At 43.4% G+C, this 25,042-nt stretch overlaps 1 protein-coding gene across 1 annotated transcript in view; it reads left to right on the forward strand.

Moving 5' to 3' along the window:
* The window catches only part of Syn2 (synapsin II), a 110,364-nt gene that overhangs the window by 52,514 nt on the left and 32,808 nt on the right, over nucleotides 1-25,042 (forward strand). Inside the window, exons 2-5 of the mRNA XM_048356288.1 lie at nucleotides 16,104-16,161; nucleotides 16,839-16,930; nucleotides 19,364-19,520; nucleotides 24,704-24,793. Of these exons, the coding sequence (XP_048212245.1) occupies nucleotides 16,104-16,161; nucleotides 16,839-16,930; nucleotides 19,364-19,520; nucleotides 24,704-24,793 (397 nt within the window). The remainder of the gene's footprint in view (nucleotides 1-16,103; nucleotides 16,162-16,838; nucleotides 16,931-19,363; nucleotides 19,521-24,703; nucleotides 24,794-25,042) is intronic.

The following is a 25,042-nucleotide window of genomic DNA, read 5'->3' on the forward strand; positions in this document are numbered from 1 at the left end:
GTGTGTGTGTATGCTTTGTCTATAAAGAAACTGAAAAGCTTGCTTTCAAGGGTTGAGAGTTATTTATAAGCACAGTAAAGATGTTTTTCTCCTGAAAGCCACTATGGGGAAAAAAGATGATTGACATTTCTAAAGGGTTGGCTACTAGTAAGAGAGATATCAAATTGTACCTCAGTGTGTTGGTTGTTTTTACCTTCTCCCACAAGTATCCATTTTTAAAGCTAGGTTTTATTTCAAAAATAGAATTTCCTTGGAAATATATTTTGAAATAGTGATAGGAAGAGTTATACTATGTTATTTCATTGCAAAATTTTATTTAATATTAAAAAGTGAAATAAATGTATAAAGTATGCACAAAGTGAATATTTTAGAGGATTATTAGTAACTTCTAAGACTTTCTTTCTCTTTTGTCCATACTTGAGCCTTAGATTTGCTGGGCAGTTGCTCTACTTGAGCCACAACCCCTACCTTCTGAATAGTGCCTGGCCTGGACCGTGACCTTCACATAGCTGGGAGGACAGGCATGCCATCGTGCCCAGCTTTTCATTGGTTGAGATGAGGTTTTATGAACTCTTTTGCTCAGGCTGGCTTCAAAGAGATTCTTTCCATCTCTGCCTCCCAGGGATTACCGGTGTGAACCACCACTCCTGACTCTTGAGACTTTTTACTGGCATCTCTAATAATAAGGTTCCTTTTGTTAGGTCATATTTTAGAAGAAGTGTAAAGTGGTTCGTAAGTTCTTCTCCAGAGTCAGTTTGCCTGGTTTCAAATCCTAAGTCCCTGTTCGTAGAGTTAGGAAGTTGAAATTACGCAGTTTTTCTGTCCCGTAGGCATCTTATGTCCAGAGATGATGCTTTCTGCCTCTCAGGATTGATGTGCGGATGAGTTGAATAAGATGTGTGAAGTGCTTAGCATAGTAACTAGTGCTACATTGTTAGCTTTTATCTGTTAATTTTATTATGGCTAATATAATATTTGTGTTCTGAATAATTACTATATTTCTGTCAGTACTACTTTATTTCTATTCTTCTTTGTGTTAGAGCTATGTGAGACCTTCCTTTTCCCTGACCCTTCCCGGGGTTTTTCATATAGTTGGGCAAATAATAGGTGCCTTAATCTAGTGAACTTTTGTCGAGTGAATGAATGAGACTTGTAATATTTTTTAAGGATGATAGAATGTGTTTTGTTATAATAGCACTGAATAATACACTCTTTCAAACACTAATGATAAAATGGGCCAGATTTTCAGACTGATACAGTTAGGCTCATTTTAAAAAATAATCCAATAGGGCTTGTTGGATAAGAAGAGTGTTTTGGTGGGTCCTTAGAGGTGGCTGGAAGGATGGACAAAGCCATGGGAAGGAGCCAGAACAGCACGGTGTATATCTGCACTTCTTACTAGGGCATGGGCTGCACATTCTGGGATCAACTTGAGGTAGTTAAAAAAGCCATTGGGTTGAGAAGACATCATTATTTCCACAGGGCTCCCACTACAGGATCGTGGGCCCTTTTTTTCTCCTTAAGGCTCAATTTTGCCACCTGTGAAAATGAGAGGATTACATCTAAAGTGCGTTTTCTCTGTTCAGAACCTGAGTAGCTCCATGTTACTAAACTCAGGTGCAGCTGGGAACGTATGGTATGACTCTTCCAGGACAGTGCCAGTTCTCCTCCTAGGCTGCCAAAATCAGTCATGGGCACTGCATTGGTGCCAGCTGGAAAATTGTGGAATGGAATGTAGCACACCTGGGTTTGGATTTGGAAATCAAAAGTGCATTGCCTTAAGATACAAGGATGTTTCTGCTGAGCCATGATGGTGAGTGGGCTGATAATACCAGCCATGGCAGTTTGTACTTGGACCAGGAAAGAGGTTCAAGTCTCCTTTTCTCGTGAGAGCAGGATGTAGGGAGAATTCACTTATTTCCTTGCAGCAAATGCTCTGTGAACTGTGCACCTACTGGTCATGCAGTATTACAAGCAGAATCAATGCACCAATAAAAAGTAAATATAACTTCTTTATGCTTCTGTAATGCTCAGATGTTGTTTACATCCTTGATCTCAAAAGCAGGATAAATGGAAATGAAGTCCTCGGTTTTTGTTCCCTGTATCATTTAGGGTCTCTGCTGGATTGCAGTCTTTAATTTTGGAGTAAATTGCCTTTCTTACTTTAAGGAGGCAGCATTGTGGGATGGAATGGGAACATGGTTTGCTTATACTTTGTTGGATTTTATTTTGTTTGTTTACTTATTTATTGCACTAGCAGTCCTATCTTGGGCCTAATACATGTTAGGTGAGTGTTCTATCACTAAGCTACATCCAAAGCTCTTTTTTATTTTGATTTTTTTTCATTTTCATTTTGATTTTGTTCTTTCTTTGAGATAAGAGCCGGTTGTGAAGCCCAGGCTGGCCTCAAACTTGCTGTCTTTCTGTCTCAGCCTCCCAAGTGCAGGAATTATAGATCTGTGCCACCACGCTATTTGATCTTGAGCTAAGTATTTTCTCCTTCTGGATTTATTCTTGCAATAAAATAAACAAAAGGTCTCTCAGCAAAGCTTTCTCTTTCAGAAGAATGAGAGAATGTTGTGGTGTTAAAATTTCATATTATAATAAAGTAGATGAGCACTTCAGTAACTCTGGCACGTTGGTTTGTATCTAAGGCAATACGTTCCTAAGCAGTGGTGCTGTGGCTCTGTGGTAGAACGATTTCCTAGTATGGCAGGGTCCTAAGTGTGATCTCCAGCACTATCATCCCTACACCACTAAAGGCACATACATCAAGATGGAGAACTACCCGTTAGAATAAGTGATCATGTTTTTTTCTGTCTTCACACTGGGCATGGGATAGACAGACCTGGGCAGGGGCCCTATTGTAACAGTGTCTTGTTAATACCTAGATGGGAGAGAAAGAGAGAAAAAACTGGTTCATACAGTTAATGGAAAAGTCCCAAGATTTTTAGTAAGCAAATTAGAACCCCAGGTGGCCAGTGGTGCAAGTTTCAGTCAGAGTCTAAAGGCCATTGTTCCAGCTTGATAGTCAGGCGGAGATAGCGGATTCTCCTCTACTCCACATTTTTGTCCTATGCCAGTTTTAATGGATTAAACGGCACCACTGCAGTAGGTATGGCAATCTTCTGAGCCTACTGACGCAGATGTTAATGTTATTCATAAACACCTGTATACACACCAGATATTGGTATTCAGGCTTAAACTCTAGGCCTCATGTTCTCACTCAGCTTTTTCAGTCATGCCGGCACTCTACCACTTGAGCCACACCTCTAGTTCTGGCTCTTTGCTGGTTACTTGGAGTTAAGTCTTGAAGATTTGTCTCTCTGTCTGACTGGGAAATATAATCCCCAGGTCTCAGCTTCTTGAGTTGGGATTTTAGCATGAGCCACTGATAGCCAGAAAGAAGTGATGCTTAACCATATATATGGGTGTTCTCTAGCTTACTCAAATTGACTCTTAAAATTAGTCACCATAGCTGTGCTGCATATAGGTAGAAGTGAGTGTGACGTTGAGTTGTGGAGGAGAGGAAGGAAGGGTAAGCCCCTCAGTATATCACCTTGGGAAGCCTCTGTTACAGTTGAGCAGAGATGATGAGTCTAGGCCATGTCTGCTTAAAATGGCACATCAGTGCATTTCAGACAAGGCTTGCAAAAGTAAAAGAAACTACTGCAGGGGGAAAAATTCATAAGGCAGGCAGGATTTGTTTTAGCCCTTGAAGCACGATGAGGCAGGTAAACTTCAAGTGGACAAAGACGTAGGGGTGGTGTCTGGGGAGCTGTCTGAATAGGAGATGGAGTAGGACCTGGCTCCTGAATACTGGGGCTTGTTCCCTGCACAAGGACATCTGAAGAGGCCTATGTGGCCTTACATCCTGTGTACCCAGCCAAGGGCCCCAGGGCAGGATTGTGTTCTGTGAAGGGGTGCAGAGGTACCTCTCCTGGTTCACGCAGAAATAATGAAATAGAAAGCTGTGGCCTGATCATGGAGATCTTGGCTTGCATCCAGATGGATGCAGAAGTGCATCTGAAGTGTACAGCTTTGAGCTTTGGTGGTGGCGGCGGGGGTGATGGTGGGTATGTGACCCGGGGCTGGAAGTAAACCATGGTGCTTTCTCAATGCCAACAGCCCTGTTTATCTTACCTAAAATTCATCTATATTCTATGAAAAGCAAACTTTAGAACTGATCCACTCTGCTCTAATATGAAATCAGCTGATTTAATTTTATAAGCCAGTCATGGAAAGAGAATCTGTCCCATGACTCCGAAGCATTCTGTTCTGTAGCTCCACTATAATTACAGACAAATGCATCTAATCACCACATCACGTGTTCTTCTGAATTACAAAACTCTTTTCTGTATATGATAATCTTGTTATCTTGTGATACTGCATCATTTAATTATTCCCTAAAATAGATATCTTCAGAAAATCTGCTCGGAAAAAGTGATTTGCTGTTCCCAGTTAAAGTCACAGCTGGAGTGTTCACTCAGAAATTAGTTATTTTCAGAGCTTTGTGATTGCTGTTTTTCTGAAGGGGTCCCGTCTGCCCCTCGTGCTGTTGGAGCCCTCCTGAAGATCACTTGGAATTTTATAAACCCCAGAAAAGGACTAAGTAGCCCTATGGAGTTGAGCCTGACTGTCCTCTCTGATATTAACCTCCCTATGTCTAGCTATATTCAAGTCAGTGACCGTGTAAACATTTTCTGAGCATTTGCTTTGTGTGAAACAGCCATTAGAAATACAAAACAAGTAGAGCACAGTCATCCATATAAAGAAATGTGCAGACTAAATAAAATCATCAAAAGAGCTGATGCTCATTTTTTCTTGCTCTAACTAAGTCAGTTAAGTCAATTGCACCTTTTTGTCCCGTAAAACCAGTAACATTGAGGTGGTGTTTTTGTGAGATGCCTGGGATGTGACAGGATGAGTTAGGTGACGTGCATGGTCACCGAGTGCTCCCTTCCCTGTCACCCCCGCGTGGCGTGCACGGTCACCGAGTGCTCCCTTCCTCGTCACCCCCGCGTGGCGTGCACGGTCACCGAGCGCTCCCTTCCCCGTCACCCCCGCGTGGCGTGCACGGTCACCGAGTGCTCCCTTCCTCGTCACCCCCGCGTGGCGTGCACGGTCACCGAGCGCTCCCTTCCCCGTCACCCCCGCGTGGCGTGCACGGTCACCGAGCGCTCCCTTCCCCGTCACCCCCGCGTGGCGTGCACGGTCACCGAGTGCTCCCTTCTCCGTCACCCCCGCGTGGCGTGCACGGTCACCGAGCGCTCCCTTCTCCGTCACCCCCGCGTGGCGTGCACGGTCACCGAGCGCTCCCTTCTCCGTCACCCCCGCGTGGCGTGCACGGTCACCGAGCGCTCCCTTCTCCGTCACCCCCGCGTGGCGTGCACGGTCACCGAGTGCTCCCTTCCTCACCACCCCCGCGTGGCGTGCACGGTCACCCCCACGTGGCGTGCACGGTCACCGAGCGCTCCCTTCCTCGCCACCCCTGCGTGGCACCTTTGATTCTTTGTGTTTATAGACTGAGGAAGACTAATTCAGCTTTCCTATAATCAACCGTTTCCTTGAGTTCTGGAGTTTTTTAAATTGTCATTTCTACTTTGATAGTGTTGTTTGTATGTTTGTGTGCATTGACATGCTGTACTGTCGCATGTATGCTTTGAGGTCGGAGTGAGAAGGCCTTTTTACGTTGGATTTCCAATATACTGCCTCGAGAGCTAACACTTCGTTTTCACTTTCTTTCTGAGTTTTGCCTGTGACCTCTTTTGGACTATCTTAAAAGAATAATTTTCTGTTGTTTAACTTCCTTTACCATGTTGTAGTTGAACACTGGTTCGTTATCCTCCGATAAGATTATTTCTCCTGAGTTTGTTTTCTTACACTTAGTCACATTAAAACTCCTCTGCCACTTTTCTGCCCACGTCCACATCTTCGTTCAGTTTATCCCTAATCAGCTTGGCATTTTAATCCCTGGCAGCACTGAATGCCATCTGCAAACCTGGCAATTTCCCCATGCCCTCTCTTCCAGATCATTTGTATGGGGTTGACTCAAACACCGTGCAGCTTCCTCTATCCAAGCAGTGCCTTCGTGGGACTTGGATTTAACAACTTAATCACAGAATTAATGCTATCAGAACTAGCCACAGAACACTGTATTTATACAGACATGTGCTATTTTCTTCGCGTTCTTCCTTTCTTATTCCTAAACCAGTTATCTCTAACAGAAATTTCTCCATATCCTGAAGGGAATTTTTATGGTCCATGAATCAGACAAGTCCAAATTTGAATTGAGAATCCCTTCACTGTGAGTTCCTACCTGACTGTGTAGGTCTCATTCATATCTCTGTTCCAGAACAACTACAGGGGAAGACTTGTGTTATTTGCTTTCATTTTATTAGCTCTTCTTTGAAAATGTTGCTTATTTTTGGCAGTACTGGGGTTGGAACTCAAGCATGTACGTGGGTAGTGCTCTACCATTTGAGCCATGCTTCCGGACCTTTTTTCGCTATAGTTATTTTCCAGATAGGGTCTTGTACTTTTACCTGGGGTCAGCCTCTGACCAGTATCCTACCAGTATCCTTTGGTGTAGCTGGGATTACAAGTGCCAACCACTACTGACTGCCAAACTTGTTGATATATTCTTGCTAGCTTTCCCTGATCTGCCTGATCTTCACTTCCTAATAGCTGTGATGATAGGTACCGGTCCCTGCTCCCAGTCTTAAATCCTAATGTTTAATGTCACTTTAATCCGAATTTTTAATTTTTATCATGTCAGGTAGTTTTTAAGTTCCTAGGTCTAATCAGCCAAGCCAACAAAGTTGTCAGGCGAGTGCTATGCAGTCATTTTATTGGTTTTCCAAGTGTCAATAAAATAGAAAATCCTGAAGTCCAGGACTGCCATTACCTCCCAAATGGTATTGATCCCTAATTCATTCTAAGCTCTTCTACTGCCAGCAAAGTGGTCTCTCGGGTTCTGGACATATCTGACCCTATAACTTCTCTCTGTAGAATTGTTGAGAATATTTTTAGAGATAGGAAAACTTGAATATAGACTTGGCAAATCCTTTAATAAAAATTACTAATTTTCTTCAGTGAGATAATAACATAATGCTTATATTTAAAAAGACATTGTCGGGGCTGGGGATATGGCCTAGTGGCAAGAGCGCTTGCCTCGTATACTTGAAGCCTTGGGTTCGATTCCCCAGCACCACATATACAGAAAATGGCCAGAAGTGGCGCTGTGGCTCAAGTGGCAGAGTGCTAGCCTTGAGCAAAAAGAAGCCAGGGACAGTGCTCAGGCCCTGAGTCCAAGGCCCAGGACTGGAAAAAAAAAAAGACATTGTCCCAGACTTATAAGTGAGTTTGTGGTGACAGAGAGAACATTAGCATGTACTTCAGACTAAGGAAGAGAAATGGTTTCTACTTGGGATGGTGAAAAGTTCTGAATATAGAAAGTGGTGGTAGTTGTACAATATTGTAAATGTACTTAATGCTATTGAATTGCACACCTAAAATGGTTAAAATTTCGGATTTTATGCGTATTTTGCAACAATAAAGAGAATAAAAAATAAGTCATTTACTAGCTAGATTTTTATTTTGTGCCAGTACTGGGGCTTGGACTCAGAGCCTTGTGCTTGGGTTTGGTTTTTTTTCACTCAAGGCTGAAGCTCTACTACTTCAGTCATAGTTCCACTTCCAGCTTTATTTATTTATTTATTTTTTTGCTGGTTATTTGGAGGTAGTTATTGGAGATAAAGAGTCTCTTGGGATTTTTTTTTTTTTTGCCTCATTGGGCTTTGGACTATGATCCTCAGATCTCTGTCTCCAGAGTAGCTAGATTTACAGGTGTGAGACACAGGTGCCCAGAAACCAGGTAAGTAATAATAATTAAAAATGGGCAGTAGGAACAAAGTTTGAAAGTCTTCAAACCACGGTCCCAAACAACAACAACAAAAAAGTGAAGGTGATAAATGAAAAGACATAGAAAAATGTCATTATTGAGAATAAAAATGTCCACAATAAATTTTTTAAAACCCTAAAGTAATTGTACAAAGAGGGTACCGTTTCAAAGCCAGGTTAGAAAGTCCTTTGAAAGTCAACCATTGAATCACAGACACTCAGACTGATTTTTGAGAACCTCAGTTCTCATTCAGTCTAAGAGATCTGGACCCTGATCCGCCCCAAGCCTCATTGAAACCCCCAGGCCTTTCTTTGCCCCTGCATTTTGGTTCTGTGTCCTAATCGTATTTTTCGCTCTGTCTCTGCTGGGCCTTCCTTGACTTCTTCAGACAAGAAGAACTGCCCTTCTTCCAGGCCCCTGTGAGTCTCTGTTCATATGTGAATAGCATACCCCTTGCACTGTATTCTTTTGTTGTTTCTGTCTCCTCTCTAACCTGGGAGGTAGAGGAAACTTACTTTTCCTTGAAGTTTGAGGAAATGTTCCAGGCCCATCTTTCTGGGCTAGATGAAACTTTTGTTGTTTATTGTTGTAGGCTTTATCTTATTTTTTGTAAAGAAAAAATTAGACATTAGGAATGTGATTTGATTAGATTGTATTTTCTATAGTTGGCAACCACTAATAATATATTTCTTTTTGTATTTCCAGCACTTAACCACCGACTCAGTGACTATTTTTACTGAGTTAACTGCCAGACTCGGCTTTTATTTCTGAAGGTTGCAGAAAGCTGACCATTCAGCTTGGGATGGTACACATAGCTTTAGAAGAGACACTTCAACTCTGGGCATGAGGTTTTGTTTGTGCTTTTTTTTTGGTTTGTTTGTTTTGTTTCGTTGTGGTGGTGCTGGTTATGGAACCCAGGCCATGCAGGTGCTCTGCTACCCCTGAACTGCAGCCCCGGTCCCAAGGCATGGGTTTGCAGAATGGCTGATACGCCCCAGAGGGAAATCCCTGGCCGCTGGAGTCATGGCCACTCAGTGGAGGGTGAGCTGTGCTGCGGTGAATTTTCAGTGCCTGCCTTGCCAGTGGGTGGCAGCAGGTGCTCACAAACTCACAGAACAAGCGGCCCTGGTGTTACCCTTCCTGGACAGGGGCAGGAAGCACCAATCCTGTGCTGTATCTATTTTCTGCTCCCTTAGAGATTTGAAATAGTCAAAAGAACAAGGTTGAGAGTCGGAAACTTAAGTACTTTGTGATAAAATGTCTAAACCAGTGCTAGGAATTTGCTAGGTGCTGGATTATTTTCAAAGCTTTTAGGAAGTCTTCTCGCAAATGGTCCCTAGAGCCCTGAAGCTCCCCTGCCCCTAACCATTGCAGTTTTGCCCTGCAGTTTGAGGTCTGAGCCTTCTGCACATTTCATCTATGCAGGGAGGATTCATACTTCAGGCTGTTTCCAGGTCAGTTGGAGATGAGGAACAGATTTTCCTGTGGGAAAGGATAGGGAGGAGAAGACTCGATACTTTAGGACAGGCCCATGCCAAGGAAGAGATGGGGAGGAGGGACGGAGGGAGAGGAGGAGAAGGGAGAGAGGTGGCTGGGCCTATAGACACAGACGCAGTTCTCTCAGTCCTGAGGATGGCCTCTTCTGGTTTTCTACATTGGTCTTGCATTAACTACCACTCTTAATACCCAGTTAATAAGCAAGCCCCGATTGTAGATCTGCTAAGGGTACGGCTCTGTGAAAGACTTGGAAGCATATAGATACAGTGATTGTAATTGTACAGGCCTAAGCCCCAAATGTATGGCCAAACAAGACGTAATCAATACGTAAAATCCCAAAGACTCGGGAAAATCCCGGATTCACACCTGCAGTGGTCTGAAGGTGGTAGTGGGATGAGATCAGGTTATTAGACTTCAAGTGTGGTATCAGATGCCGCTGCTGTGAGCCAACTACAAGGAGCAGACAGTGAATGTGCTGAAAGTTCAGAGGAGGAAGGAGCCTTGTAGGCTGTAGCAACACCGAAACAGCATACATATTTGCTGCACTGTACTAGTACTAACAGTGCTTCGTGTTTCTAGAACATTTCAGTTTCCAAAAACATTTTAACGTCACCCAATTTTATCCTCTTCATAGCCCCTGGCAGTCTAGGTATTATTAAAGAAAGCAAAATACACAGAACCTTTAGTGTTTAGTACCTAGCAAGTACCCATGATTAAAGTTATCATTAATCCCTTTACCCCCACCCTGGATCACCTCCTTTTTGTTTTGTTTTCGTGAGACAATTGTCTAAGCGAGTCTCAACTTCTGGGGTTCAAGCCATCTTCCTGCCTTGGCCTAGAGTAGCTGGGTTAATTGGCACGCAGCCCTGTACTCAGATTTAATCCTATTTTAAACATAAGGAAACCAAGGTTAAGAAGAAGCATATACTTGCCCCAAGTCACACAGCAGAGAATTGAATTCCCTGACGACTCTTTCTAGAAGTCTTTCTCCATGACCCCACAAGAGAGATGGATGCTTTAGCTGGCCAATTGTGGCATCTCTGAAATCATATTCCTCAGCCTTACAAGCCCTAAGCAGGTGGATGGGAAATAATGAAGCTGTTTTCTTCTTTGAGTAACAAGAGTCAAATCTAGAAGCCTCTGCTCAGTTTTAGCAGTTAAGGGGAGATAGTCCATTACCTGGTCCATCAAGGAAGCTCTAAGCCATTAAACTCACATAGATCCTCAGCTGGTAGGCTTATTAAGAAAATGTCACAATAGGGGGAAATTGACAACACAGGCATCACGGATATTTTTAGTCAATGCTGAAGGATGTACATCTTGGGTTCTGTTTAGGCCTGTGAGCACAGGGGAGGAATTTGAAATTATTTTATATGACTGCCATTCAGAAAGTCCATACTGAGCACCTACTCTGTTGCCATCTTATTAGGGACAGAGTGGGCTAAGGGAAGCAGAGTTTACTTCTTAAACCCTCAAGCCCTGATGAGAGTGACATACTCTCTTCCTTGAATGGGAATCATTTCATAATTCAGTAAAACCTCTGAACTTTCTAGTCCTTGTGCCAGTGGTTCTATAGTAATTGTCCTGTGCATGTACTTTATAATGTTAACCATTGTAGCACTAGTTATAATTCCAAAAATGGGAATCTCCAAATATAAATGCCCACCAGTAAATATTGACTAAATCACTACAGCTTTTCAAATGGAATTTTATGTAGCTTTTAAACAAAGGGGGTCCCTGGACTGGGAATGTGGCTTAGTGGTAGAGTGCTTGCCTAGCATGCATGAAGCCCTGGGTTCGATTCCTCAGTACCACATAAACAGAAAAAGCCAGAAGTGATGCTGTGGCGCAAGTAGTAGAGTGCTAGCCTTGAGCACAAAGAGGCTCAGGGACAGAGCCCAGGCCCTGAGTTCAAGCCCCAGGACTGCCCTCCCCCCCCAAAGGAGGGAGAGATCCCATTGGTAGGTACTAAAAGTGAGTCACTAAGATATAAGTGGAAAAAAAAATCAAGGTTCAAGAGGAGTTTTTCTAGCATGATGCCACTGTATATGTTTGAAATTAATATGTGTTCGGTTGTATCTGTACTCTCCCCTGGAAAAATATGCTTGCAACTGTTGGTGGGCGATGTGTGTGATAAGAGAGCAAGAGGATCAGAGAACATCATGTTTTATCCTTTTATGTACCTTTGAACACTTGAAATGTTTCAGATTGCTTTTGGACACTTGAATGCTTTAAGTGATTTCCTTTTTTTTTTTTTTAACGTCTGTCTTTTGCTTTAGATCATGCATCCAGGAAAGGGTGCAGCTAAAATTCATACCCCAGACTGAGAGACTGAGATGGCAGAGCCCGCTCTCTGTGTCCTAGTACACCGCCTCCTGCTGGTGCTCCTAGTAGTAACAGGGAGCACCGAGGTCATGGTCTGCACGTAGCAGTGCGTTTCAGATTTGTTTCATGTGGACACGTAGAATGAAACGGGAAGCTCACAGCGAGGGTTCTTCTCAAGTCAGTGTGAGACTTGCAGTGATTCTGTTTTGAAGGGTATGCCAAACTTTATCACTCTCTCAGGCTTCCACTTTTCCTCCTGTCATACAGAAAAGTGACACTAGAAGGAGGTCAGTTGATGTTTACCAACTGTACTCATTTCCTCTGTGTTTGAGGACTCGAGGTTGCCTGTTTCTTACAGAGGGCTAATCTGTGCCATTCTCCTCTACATCTGTGAGTGATGGGGAAAATAGGTAAGTGTTAAAGTCCTCCCAAGAGTTATGTGACTCACATCCTGAGGAAAGCAGAGGGCTTTGTCTGCAGACGCTGGGATCCCTATGGACTCCTTGCTTGGTGCAGTGAGTGTTTTGGGTGCATTTTGTGCGTCTTTTCATCCCCCTTCAATTACTGGAAAATAGTTTGCATACCATAGTAGCTACATTGTTTTTTACTTTGGTGTGTTACAAATGAGCAACATTAAAGACTGCTAAGTAAAATTTTTATCTAGATTGAAATAATCTCAAACCACCAAATACTCCCTTAAGGGAAGTGCTGTAATCGATTCATTGAATAACTACTGGGTACCTACTGCCATATTTTGTCCTAGGTGCTGAGGCAATAGCTTATAAACTTCCTCTTAAAGAACTTTGCTCTAGTACAGGAAAAATGAAGACTACTGCAAGGCATAAGGGGCTACTGTGACTCAGAGATGGGAACTGTTGTATTTAGAGCAGTGGAGAAGGCACATCTAAGTACCTATCTACTGTTTAGCTTTTTTTTGTTTGTTTTCAAATTCAACCATTTAGGTTGAATGCTTTAGATAATCAGTACTTTCATAAAATTTGTCTTATAGAAGTTGTAATAGTACATTAAGACATGAGTACAGTTTAAGACTTATTCCTCTTTTGCTACATATATAGGATTTCTCTTCAGTATAGAGTTTACTAATGTGCATTACCTAAAGACTTGTTTCCTTTTCTTTTTTAATTTCTAAGTGGTCTCTCTTCTCTACCTTCTAGGGACCCTTTTCTGCCTCTAGAAAGGGACCTCACCTGCCACAGAATCTGTTATAAGATTCTGTTGTTCTCTAGTGTCTGTGTTTTTTTAAACACAATATGAGATGTCATATGAAAGTATTAGATTAAGATACATTTAATGTAGACACAGTTAATTATGCATTAAATATGTATTTATGCTGCTGTTTAGTAGTTTTTGCTTTGTTTCCTACTTCTAGTGAAAAATCAGTTTGTCTTCATATGAATGGTGTTTTCTAAAAATTTTCACAGTGCTTAACTTTGAATGATTCATTACCCAGTATGACTTTTCAAATGTCAATTAAACTGTAAGGCTCAGTTAAGGGCTTATTCCAGTGCACTTTCTAAGGTTTCTGACTACTTGCATTAGTTAATGCTGATTAAGATGCAAATCATGACTTTTCTTTATTTCTTTGCATACAGTAGAGTATGGTGAAAATCATGACTGAAATTCTGGTGGTGTGCACTGAAGTATGAGCTGCATCTACAGGCATTCCCAGATTCAGTCAGTGACATTTTAAAAACAGCTATTTCCATGTTTGGGTTATTGTCTCTTCTCTTGCTGCATTCCAACTTTTCTAGCTCCAGTAAGGTCCATGTGCCACAGAATCCAGGATTCTTTCTAGTATCACTTCCTGTACTTTTCTTTAATATAATATGAGATGTCATATATGGAAATATTGCACAAAGGTACATTTACTGTAGCCACAGATAAATTATGTATTACTACGTTCAGTAGGTTTAAAAATTTTTTTTCCTACTTCTGTTGAAAATTTCCATGTTAGATGTTTAGAACATATAATTTAAAAAAAATAGGATTATACCACCCCTTTAAATACCTGAAATCAAATTGTCCAAGGGCCAAGAACTGCAAAAAATGTGTTCATTTTCCAGAAGAGGGCTCTGTGTCCCATCTGCCTGCCATCTTGGCTCTTTTTATTGTAAGATTGTGGCTCAGCCAAGAGAGGCCAGTGACCTGGGCCAGGAAGCACAAACTAAGACTTCCAACAGGACAAATTACCTTAAGGAAAAGGCATTAGGATAGCTGGAGAGGTGGGGGTAGAGAGAAGGCATAAAAACAGTTTCATTAGCCAACTTGGTCAATGGGCAGGTGCAGGAAGTGGCAGATAAACCCAGCCAAGATCTATAAATATACTTTAGTATCACTGCTTTAACCCAACAAAATAAGTGAGTTGACATATTTGGCAGCATGTGAACACCTAGATGTAAATTCTTAGGTGTAGGCTTAACTCCTATGACGTCTTCTGTGATTTGTTCATATCGTTTAACTTCTGGGTTTCAGTTTCTCCAGCAGTCAAATGGGTGCAAACACCTTCTCTCTTGGCTCTCATTCACAGGGTTGTGAGAAACAAGTGAGTTAGAAAAGGCACTTTGAGAATGCAAGGTCCCTGCAGAATCAATGGGAAGGTTATTAGGAATGTCCCTGAGATTTGCCTCACAGGAGAGCTATCTTTTTGAGACCGGTAGACAGGAGGAAGCATCAGAAGAACATTCTGACAGCAATGTAGACATACCTCAACCAGTGGACGAAAGCTACCTCATGGGTCATTTACTCTACATCTCCCCTCTTATAAGCATAGACAAAGACCTGCAGAGCCCAGTGTCTGTTGAGCAGTGATAGTGCCATGCCTGAGCAGAACAGCGGTCAAAGGAATGACACACGCCACGGGCCTCGGCCTGAGGGGCTGGCTGAGCCGTGAATGTTGATCAGGGTCCTGGAGACAAGCTGATGTGAAGCTTACTAAGGAACTGGGGCAGAGGTGGGGGGACGGACTCCAGTGATCCAGCTCCAGGATGGCCGAGTGCCTCCGAGGAGCAATTTCAGGGTGGCCAGGGACTTGGATAGGACAAATGACAACTTCCTAGAACGGGCTGTTCCAGAGTCCATAGAGAAAAGGAAATAGCCTGGCCTCATCCTGGATAAATTGACAGGAACCAGGGTAGGAAGTATTTGTAGTGGGTAGGCTAATAATGCTCATGACATCATTAAACCCCCTTAGAGCCCAAGAAGGAAAATGGAAAAAAAAATACCCATTAGTGCGGCACACATAGCAAGTCAGTTTTTATACTGTGGAGAAGATGCAAAGAATAAATCAGCAGAGGAACGTCCTCCAGGTCTGGTGTGAATACTGGCTCTGTCACTAACTTGCTGAATGACCCCTCTGCAGTGCCATTTTGCTCCTTTGAATCTTGATTTCCTTCTTTCTAAAATGAAGAGCTATCTCCCTATCTCTTAAATTGTTGTATTAAATGAAATAAATGTTCTTGAAAGCAACTAACTTAAAATTCCTAGAACACGATGCCCAATGAGCATTGGTTTATTCATTTATTTTGTGGAGAGACTCCCAGAAAACCCTCTATTGAAATATGCCAGTTGGAAGTTTCAAGCACTGAAAAAGCAAGTTTGTTCTAGCTAGTAGATACAGGGAAAAAGGCCCATTGGACAAATGAAAACCAGCCCAAAAATGGGCAGAGAAAGAAAATCTTATGGGAAGAAGGTAGATGAGAGACAAGGTAATAACAAATATAAATAGGTATGATTTGCTCACAAGGGGCTTCAATGACCTTATTGCATTAAGAGGAGGTTCTTCTAGGGCCCTGTCAAACTGGGAAGCTGAACAGCTCAGCTTAACTCAGTTTTCTACACAATTGTTAAAAATGCTATGTTCCATTATACCAGCACCCCATCTCCTCTCCTCTTATGAGTATGAAGAGTGCATCATTACCAGAAATGACTCTAAAGAGTAAACACCCAAGGAAAGGAAAAGCTCAATAATTAGAACAAAATAAAGGATTAGAAGTGAAGAAAACCATATGTAAGACTAGTCTTTACCCAGAGCAACACTGAGGAAATTTCCACTTCTAGACTTTTTTTTTTTTTACATTGTCAAATACCAGGGATGAGAACATAAAATCAGAAAAGCTGAGAGTGAAGGGGCACTATGGATTCATCGTAGGTAGATAAATTGAGACTCAAAGAGAAGTGATTTGCTGAGGTCTTAGTGGTGACCTATAGCAGACAGAGTGTTAGACGCTAAGTCCTTGACCCTTATTCTGGGATCTAGTGTGCTGTAGCTTCCTTTTTGTGAGAGTAAATGTCTGACTTCAAATATGCCTTCAAATCTAACTTTTTGTGTGTTTATGGGTGTTTGTTTTCCTTTCTCCAGGGCCAAGTGCTTTCGGGGCAAAAAAGTCCTTGGAGATTATGACATCAAGGTAGAACAGGTAAGATCTATCCGCATCATTACCATTCTTTTGGGTATCTGGGTGAAAGCCTCAGTTCTGCGAATACAGCAGTGGTCACTAGATTCTGGCCGCTGTCTCTTCTTCCCTTTTCCTAGATCTTTATTCCCTGTGAGGTATGATTTTGAAGGGTATTTGACTCCCCCCACCCCCGTACTGGCATTTGAACTTGAGGATTCATACTAGCTAGGCAGGTGCTCTACTACTTGAACCATGCTTCTAGCCCTCTTGATTTTTTATTTTACAATTCTGGTGTTGGTATAAAGGAAAGTAATATGACTCTTATGGGCTTCTTGCAGTAGTAACAGGTCCTCTGGCTGAGAGGACCGAGAGACTGTCTTTCTAGGATACTGTTCACACTTCCTGACTGTTGGCAACTGTATTTTTCTTTCCTTTTTTTTTTTTGCCAGTCCTGGGACTTGAACTCAGGGCCTGAGCACTGTCCCTGGCTTCTTTTTGCTCAAGGCTAGCACGTTTCCTCCTTAGTTAAGTGTGGATAATTATCTCTCCCACCTGTCTTGTCAGGTTACTGTGATTATTATGAAATCAGTGTGTGAAAATGCTTTCAAAAACTAAATAAATGTTTGGTAATGGTGCTGTCTCTGGAGGACTTGGCAAAGTCAGGACGTTGGAATTACTACCCTGCTGTTATTTTCCAGGCAGAATTTTCAGAGCTCAACCTGGTGGCCCACGCAGATGGAACCTACGCCGTGGATATGCAGGTGCTTCGGAATGGCACAAAAGTTGTCCGGTAAGAGTACTGCTGTCCTCGGGGTCACTGACTCTGTCTCTAGCTCGGCTTGAAGAGGTAGCTAATTTAAAGTCAAGTATTAGAATGCGATGGCATTATCATGCACAATGTATAGCACATCTTTAAGCTTCAGGGACTCAGCACACTGAGGTCACAGGATTCCTACTAGGACTCCTGTCTCCTCACCCCAAGTCAGTGCTACTCTGTGCTTTCACCTCACTCTGCAGTCCCCTGGAACACTAGATAGCATTGTTTGTTTGCTATTAGTTTTGCTGTACTGTGCTTAAACTCAAGGACCAAATACTAGGACTTAGCTTATTTTGCTCAAGGCTGGCACTCTACCACTTGAGCTACAGCTCCGCTTCCAGCTTTTTCAGTGGTTAACTGGAAATGAGAGTCTATAAGACTCTCCTGCCTGGGATGGCTTCAGTTTGAAATTCTCAGATCTCAGGCTCCTGAGCAGCTAAGCTACTCAGGCTCATGCCTGTAATCACCTGGTGATTGTACTACTTTTTAAAAATTTTGAAATCATCTGATCTAATTTAGCCTTCCCTTTTATGTTGGTTTGCTTAGACTCCTCAGTGAGTAGGTGGAAGGCTCTGTGCTTTGCGTGAGTGCAGGATTCTTGGCCCTGTGCTCTTTCTATGTTACTCATTCCTAGGAACTCATATGTCTAATAGGAAAACCTAGGATTAGAATAGACAATGTGAGTAGAAGAAAATAGAAATTACTAAGCCCTTCCATTTCAGGTGGGCACCTTATAGATTCGGATATTGCCTACACACAATTCTTTGAGGAAAGTAATGAGACTTCCAGATGGCAGGAAATGGTTTCTAAAGTAACATTCTCCCCAGGAGGTCAATGTAGTTGCAGGTTTTCAGAAATCAGACTTATTCTAGGAGTCTCTACCTCCACTTCAGCCTTCAGTAAGTACTCTGACTCTCAGGCTCCCAAGGTCCAACAGGATCTGGGTCAGTGACAAAGGCCACACTAGGAGAGGGTGATGTCTAGAACTGAAAGACAGGAAATATGAGCTTGTCTGTTTTGAACTAAATTCAGAAAAAAAAGATGCCCATCCAAATGTGAAGTGAGCTCAGATAGATCCTACAGCTAAAGATAGACAGCTTTCTCCAACTGGAGGTAGAGTGTCATGGATACATAAACATATATACACAAGCAGGTAGTGACAGAAAGATCCAGTATCAGGGTGCCAAGAAGAATCTGGCAAAAATAAGTCTGGCCTTTTCAGATGCCAGTGTAGGAATTCAGGGGCCAGCTACCAATCTAGAGCTCCATTCTTGTAACTTGAGTACAGGTTCAAGTTTGATCTTTCACATATAGCTGAAGCTTTCCAATGCTCCACCGGATCTGGGTCAGTGACAGGAAAGGCCTGATTGAGGGTGTCTGGGAACTAACAACAGGTCCCAGAACTAGATTCAGAAGGGTTCAGAGCAGCCCAGGCAGATGTAATGCTGACCTGATGCTAAGCCCCTGAAAGACTGAGGAAATTTCCTTCAACCACAAGTATCAAAGCCTGATCTCTGAGCCTGGGTTGGACTGGGTTTGTGGGTGGGAGCTGGATGGATGCCTGGGCAGAGGACCAGGAAGATCATTGCACATGGTGTGAAATTTCTGAGCCTTAGAACCTTGGGGGCAGATGCTGCCACGGGCTACCTCTGGGAAGATCTCTGAAACAAGAGCACAAAGACAGGAACCCTGGAACCATGGAACAGTTATGACTAGGAAGTTCATTGGCTAGAGGTGAAATATGGAGAGCATTCCCATGCGTGGGAACATTCTGTACTCTCAGTGCTTCCTGCAGCCATTGCTCAACCTCAGCTCTGCGGAAAAATAGTTCTATTCCTCCCTAGTGCCCGCTTTGGAAGAGTAACATTGGGAAGTTTGGCATCTTGGCCAGCCTGACTCTTTGCTCTCCAGGGCATGGTAAGGATGTTGCCTGTTTTCAGGCTTAGATTTGAAGAGTTGAAACAGAATACTAATATCAGAGCCCTGGCAGTAGCATGGTGAAAGCAGCCTTGAATGTGTCCTCAGCCTTTTAGGTGCTGCTGTAAGCAGCAACTGTGCAGCCACAGAGAGCTTCTTCGTATTGCCCCATGAGGACAGGGGAAAATCTTTCCCTTTAGGTGTGAGGGTCTATGAGTGTTTCTTTCTACGTGCAATATTTCTCCCCTAGAGAAAAAGGTATTGATTAGCCCAAGGAATGAGAATTTCTGAGATCTCTTTCAAAGATCTCTTTTGGAAATTACCAGAATACTTTATTTCTTAGTCCAGAGAGGAATAATAATAATACAGTGAGGCCATGAACTAGGTTCCTCATGCCTCTTCTCTCTTTGCGTTTGGAAATGGGAGACAAGATGATGTATGTCCCGTGGTGCTGGATGATGGAAAACTTGCCTCTGCATTCTTTATCAGGTCCTTCCGGCCAGACTTTGTGCTCATCCGGCAGCATGCATTTGGCATGGCAGAGAACGAGGACTTCCGCCACCTGATCATTGGCATGCAGTATGCGGGCCTCCCCAGCATCAACTCCTTGGAGTCTATTTACAACTTCTGTGACAAGCCATGGGTGGTGAGTGAGGCATCCCTTCCACTCAGGTGAAAGGGTTGCATCTCCCAGTCTCCCAAGAGAGACTGCTGGTATTCCCTTTGTAGACACTGGCAGAGAAGGTGGGAGAAGAGCCTCCCTCATTGGGGTAGGGCAGATTATTTCAGCAGCATGTTACTGGATGTCATGAGCTGGATGCCTTTGCTACATAGTGGACCTGTGGCCTTTCAACAAAGTCAGAGATTCTGGGAAGAAGTCCTTTCAGGTCTGTAGGGTCTGCTGTTGATTATTGGATGGCCTATTGAGAAAGCCTGAGGCCAGCAGGCCAAGTCCAGCACAGAGGGTTATTAAGTTACAGAACCCTATCAGTGTCTTAACAACCATAAAGTGATATTTATCTACACAGATGTGAATCAGACACTTATATGAGCTGGAAGTATCTTTTTTTTTTTTCTGGTCCTGGGGCTTGAACTCTGGGCCTGGGCACTGTCCCTGAGCTTCTTTTGCTTCTTTTGCTCAAAGCTAGTGCTCTACCACTTGAGCCATAGCAGCACTTCTGGCTTTTTCTGCATAGTTTATTGGACATAAGACTCTCATGTACTTTCCTGCCTGGCCTGGCTTCAAACCGCAATCCTCAGATCTCAGCCTCCTGAGTAGCTAGGATTATAGGCGTGAGCCACTGGCGGCTTGCTTAGAGGTATCATTTGAGATGATCAATCTCACCTCTTGGGAGTAAATATGTAAACTGATAAAGAAAATCAAGGAGTATAAAAATACTTACAATATGGTACCAACTTCTAAAGTTTTCTATGTCAATTTCATGTAATCTACATTATAACCTTACAAGAAGTATAGTAGTATTATCACTATTTATACTTTGTACAGAGAAATAAGACTCCAAAGGGTTGAGTAGCTTGCCAAAGTTATAGAGCCAGCATTTTCCACATTGCCTCCTGCATAGATGGGGCCATTATATGAATAAGAGTTGGATTAGTTATCTCCTTCTTAGCCAGTGTAGAAATGTGGGGTAGGAGTTGTCTTGTAGGCATAGTAAAGAACGAAAGAGACTACTAGGCTGGAGACGTGACCTGTAATGGCTTCTGAGATACGGTGATCTCCTCTCTGGCTCTTCTGCTAGCTCTGTGACCCCAGGCTGGCCCTCTCGGAAGGAAACACCTGCTCCTAATCACATCCTCTTCATCTTCTTGTTTTTCAAACTATCTTGTACACTGGCCTGCCAAGATTCCCAGGGCTCACTGTGGCTTCTGCATCTCAAGCCTCCCAACCACCCAGGGAGACCGAGAGGGGCTTTCTTTAACCAAACAGATCTACCTAGCATCTCTGTTCTCCATCTTGCTTTCACACCTAAACAACCTTGTTTTTATGTTTTGTTTTTCACCGGAACTGACAACTCTCCTGTTCTCTGGATACCAGAGAAACCTTGCAGAGAGGAGAGTGGTAATCCAGGAGTAGGTTCTGAGAGCAGTAAGTGGTAGTGGTTAAGGAGGGGATGGTTGGGTCCCCAGGCCTCACTTGGTCAGCTTTTGGCTGTGTGTAGCCTGCAGCGCCAGGAAGCCTAGTTCTAATCAAATACATAGAAAGGGTGCTATGATTGAGTGTGCTACCAATCCCAGAAGAAAATAGGGTGTGCCCTCTCCTCGGGTCTCCCCTTTCTCTTCAGTCATCTCTCCGTCCTCCTGCTTGTCTGCAGGAGGAACCCTTGTCAGAATTTGGCTCCCTCCTAGCCACAGAGGGCCATGCTGCTATCATGGACTTTTTCTGAGTGGTTTCACTACTTACCATCCCTATGATTAATCCTCTCTGTGCCTTGCCTTGGTTCTTTGCTTATTAATCTGGATTGGTAGTACCTGCCACCTGTTTACCAGCCTGATTGTTGTAGTCTCCTGCTGTCTGAGCTCTTTAAAAGAAGCTCATTCTCTGGCTTTTCCTAAACTGTGGTAGAGGCCGAGGAAGGGAGGAGAAAGGAGAGCCTGTGCCTAGGGCTTTGCCTGTCCTGGGATCTGGGATCTGGTGAGGGGTCACACTCTCACCCATTCACAATCCCAGCACATTGCCTTTGGCGTCTCCCGAGATCGACGAGGCTTGCTGGCCACACACCAAGTTCTCCCTTGAGTTTCACTAAGCAGCTGCCATGCAAATGATATTTCACATGTTGTTCTCTACGTGAATGGAAATGGGCAAATCTGATGACTTCAAGGGGAGGAGAGTCCTGAGACAACGACTTTGGTTCATGCTTCTGCATTTCCTACTGTGAGTACTTTCTATGAGAAGCCTCTGGTGGTTTGGGAAAAGCTCGGCCTTACTTACACTAGCACATCTCTGAATATCCCTCTATTTCTGAAATTGGCTGGGGCAGGCTACTGGGATTTCACTGCCCTGTCAGTGAAAGCAGCATTCCAGAGAAAATAAGAATGTCACCACCCCTTAGTGCTATAAATTCATCTGAATTCCTGTCAGTCTTTTAGAGATGGATGAGCTAGGGTAAAATGAAAACATTTGACCTTTAGAAGAGGTGAGGATATCATATTATTCAAATAGATCTTAAAACCTCACTTCTCCCATGAATTCTCTCTTGATCGTATCCATTGAATCAATGGGTAAGTGTTTATAGGAACATACTTTCTTGTTCATTGCTATCAGCACTCTCAAATCTCAAATTAATTCTTTGGTCTGTGAGTAGAGAAAATAATCCTTATCAGATATTACATTTGTTTAATTGGTAACTGGGTGCCTGTAATCCAAGTTTCCAGGGAGGAAGAGGTTCGATGCCAAGCTCAGTACCTTAAGCAGAAATGGACTGCTGGCTCTCAGGTGAGGAGGGCGGAGTAAGCTCGCTGGGACCCAACTAGAGTGTGGGAACTGGCTGTCACTTTAGCCTTGGCTGTCCCTGGCCCTGGGAGTCTGCCGGGGGCCCTCTTGGCATCAGTGTGGTGTCTGTGTAACTCACCCACGCGTGGGGAAGATAAAGTCCCACATGTCTTGGTGCTGTGCCAGAGCGTAGGCTACAGCAGGACAGAGGTCATTAGGCAGAGCTGGCATTGGCTCTCAGGAGATGCCGGAGAGCCAGGGAGACCAGAGTCTAGCTAGTCCTAGGGGGGCAGCAATTCTCAAAGGTTAGATGGGGCTGTGGGGACAGGGAAGTTCTAAGGGATAGTCTTGACTGTCAAAGCAAATGGAAGAACCAAAGCATGATAAAGACAGCAGGATACATGAAGGCTGCTTTCCCAGCACAGCCCAATTGATTTAGGAGTCTGCCATTTCCCTCTGCTTCTCTACTTCAGTAATGGGGAGCAGGGGGCGGGGGGCATGGTGTGGAGATGGTCTGAAGTTGCTTCCAACAATAAAATCTTAGAGGCTTTGAGAACTCATGAATCACACCTTCAGTCCTAGAGGAGGCCTTAAGTTTAGTCACACACTAAAGAGTGTGGCCCAGGAACTTCAGCATTTTCAAACCAGGTTGGGAATAACAAAATCCTATCTCTGTTCACAAAAGAACCACAACAAATGACCGCTCCAACTTCAGCTTGATGATGTCGTTCAGGAGGAAATGGAATAAAAGTGTATTCTTTGGGGCACAAAATTTGAGGAACTGAAATTTAGCTTTGTTTATTTTCTTCTGTATGAAGAAAATGTGGCTTAGAAAGGAGAAATCTTTTGCCAAGAACATCTAGCAAGTTAAGAGGAAGAACAGAAGCTAGAAGACCCCCCCCCCCACACACACACACATGCCTTTCTTTACATTCCAGTTCTAAGCTTTCACTAATCCTACTCCTGCCCTGCCTGGCCCACCTGCCAACATTCCTTACAGAGAACAGGACACAAGTGTTCATCAAACGTTCTAGCTTTCCTTTTTCTGATAAGTAGAGCAGCGACAACTTTCCCTTCCAGTGGTTCCAGCGATTGGCATGGAGTGTGAACACATCTAGTAGCTCTAGAGAGAAGATGCTCGCTTCCCCCTGTTGCTCAGGCACTGGGGATGGTGATGTGAGATGTGTGGATAGTTTGTACAGGAAAGCCCCATTTCCTGTTGGAAGAGCATGGCCTGTGGAATTGACAAGTAGCTCTTTGGAGCAGTTGGGCTGTTTCAGAAGGGATCTGGCTATGAGTCCTGCTCAAGTACTGTGTGACCTTGGGCAACTGACCCTTTTGTTCTCAGTTTCTTCAGTTATAAAGTGCCATGGAATGTTGGCTACACACACCAGTAGTCTCCCAACCTTAACACTGTAAGTATGTATTCTTAACTTCTGCTCCCTGAAGCGATACCTCTTTCCCATAGGTAAAGGGTCTAGCCAGTTCATTGGATGAACAAATCAGATCCCAGAAGGTGGGTGTGCCCACCTTGTACTCTGTAATCATCCAGATCTTCTGAAGAGCAGTTCACTCTTGAAGCACCCTGCTCAAACTCTGGTGACTCTGCAGCTCACAGGAGAGTGGCTGTTTCTTTGCTGGCATGTGAGCTTCCAGCACTTGCTCCATGTTACCTCTCTAGCTTTGCTTCATGCCATTGTTCACAGTATCGGCTATTTAGGGTTTGAGCCCCAAGTTTTTCTTTTTGTTTTTGAGCCCCGAGTTTCAACCTTAGCTTTACCTCTTCTCATTTCTGTGATTTTAGTTAGGTTTACTACTCACTAGGTCATCAGTTTGATATGAGGGTTAAATGAGAAACAACAGATGCTGAGTAGGTAATCAAAGAGTGTTAAGATATGTTACTTGTGAGAGGAGGAGTCCAGTGGGGGTGGGGTGGGAGGTAAAATAAAAAAACAAAGAAAGGGGGCTTGGATGTAGCTCATTGGCAAAGCACTTGCCTAGCAAGTGCAATGTCCTGGGTTCGATCCCCAGTACCAAAAAAGAAAAGACAAAAAAATACAGTTAAAAAAAAACTAACCAAAAAAAAAAAAAAAAGAAAAAAGAGAAGGATGGAGGGAAGGAGGAAGAAAGGGAGGAAAAAATGGTCTCACTGTGTAACCTAGGCTAGATTCAAATTTACAGACCTCTTGCCTCAGCATCTGAGCTCAAGGATTACAGGTGTGAACCACAGTGCTTGCCTTCTATACTCAAAGGCAATATACCTTCAATATACTTGATCTCTACAGAGCAAATGCTCAATATATGATGAGTTGATTCCTTGTCTTTCTGTTCCAGAAGTAGTCTTAGATGAGCTGAAAATGCTTTCTTCTCCTTTGCAGTTTGCCCAGATGGTGGCCATCTACAAGACCCTGGGAGGAGACAAGTTCCCACTCATTGAGCAGACGTATTACCCCAACCACAAGGAGATGGTAGGTAGCTGAGCGGGGACCTGAGTCCCTGCTGTCTATCCCCTGAGCCTGCTTACACGGTAACTATGAGGCCCTGAGGAGGTTTTTGCATAGCAAGCCATTCTGGGGTGTAATTGTGATAAGCTCCATTTTAGCTAGAGCCTTTTGATTTTATGTTCTGGAGATAAGATTGGGAACAGCAGAAAGAAGGGCAGTTTAATCAGTCTGAGAGGAGCAGACCTGTAGATGAGCAACCAGAAGATCTCATTA

This window comes from Perognathus longimembris, chromosome 10 (genome assembly GCF_023159225.1).
Source record: "Perognathus longimembris pacificus isolate PPM17 chromosome 10, ASM2315922v1, whole genome shotgun sequence".
NCBI classification, from domain to species: Eukaryota; Metazoa; Chordata; class Mammalia; order Rodentia; family Heteromyidae; genus Perognathus; species Perognathus longimembris.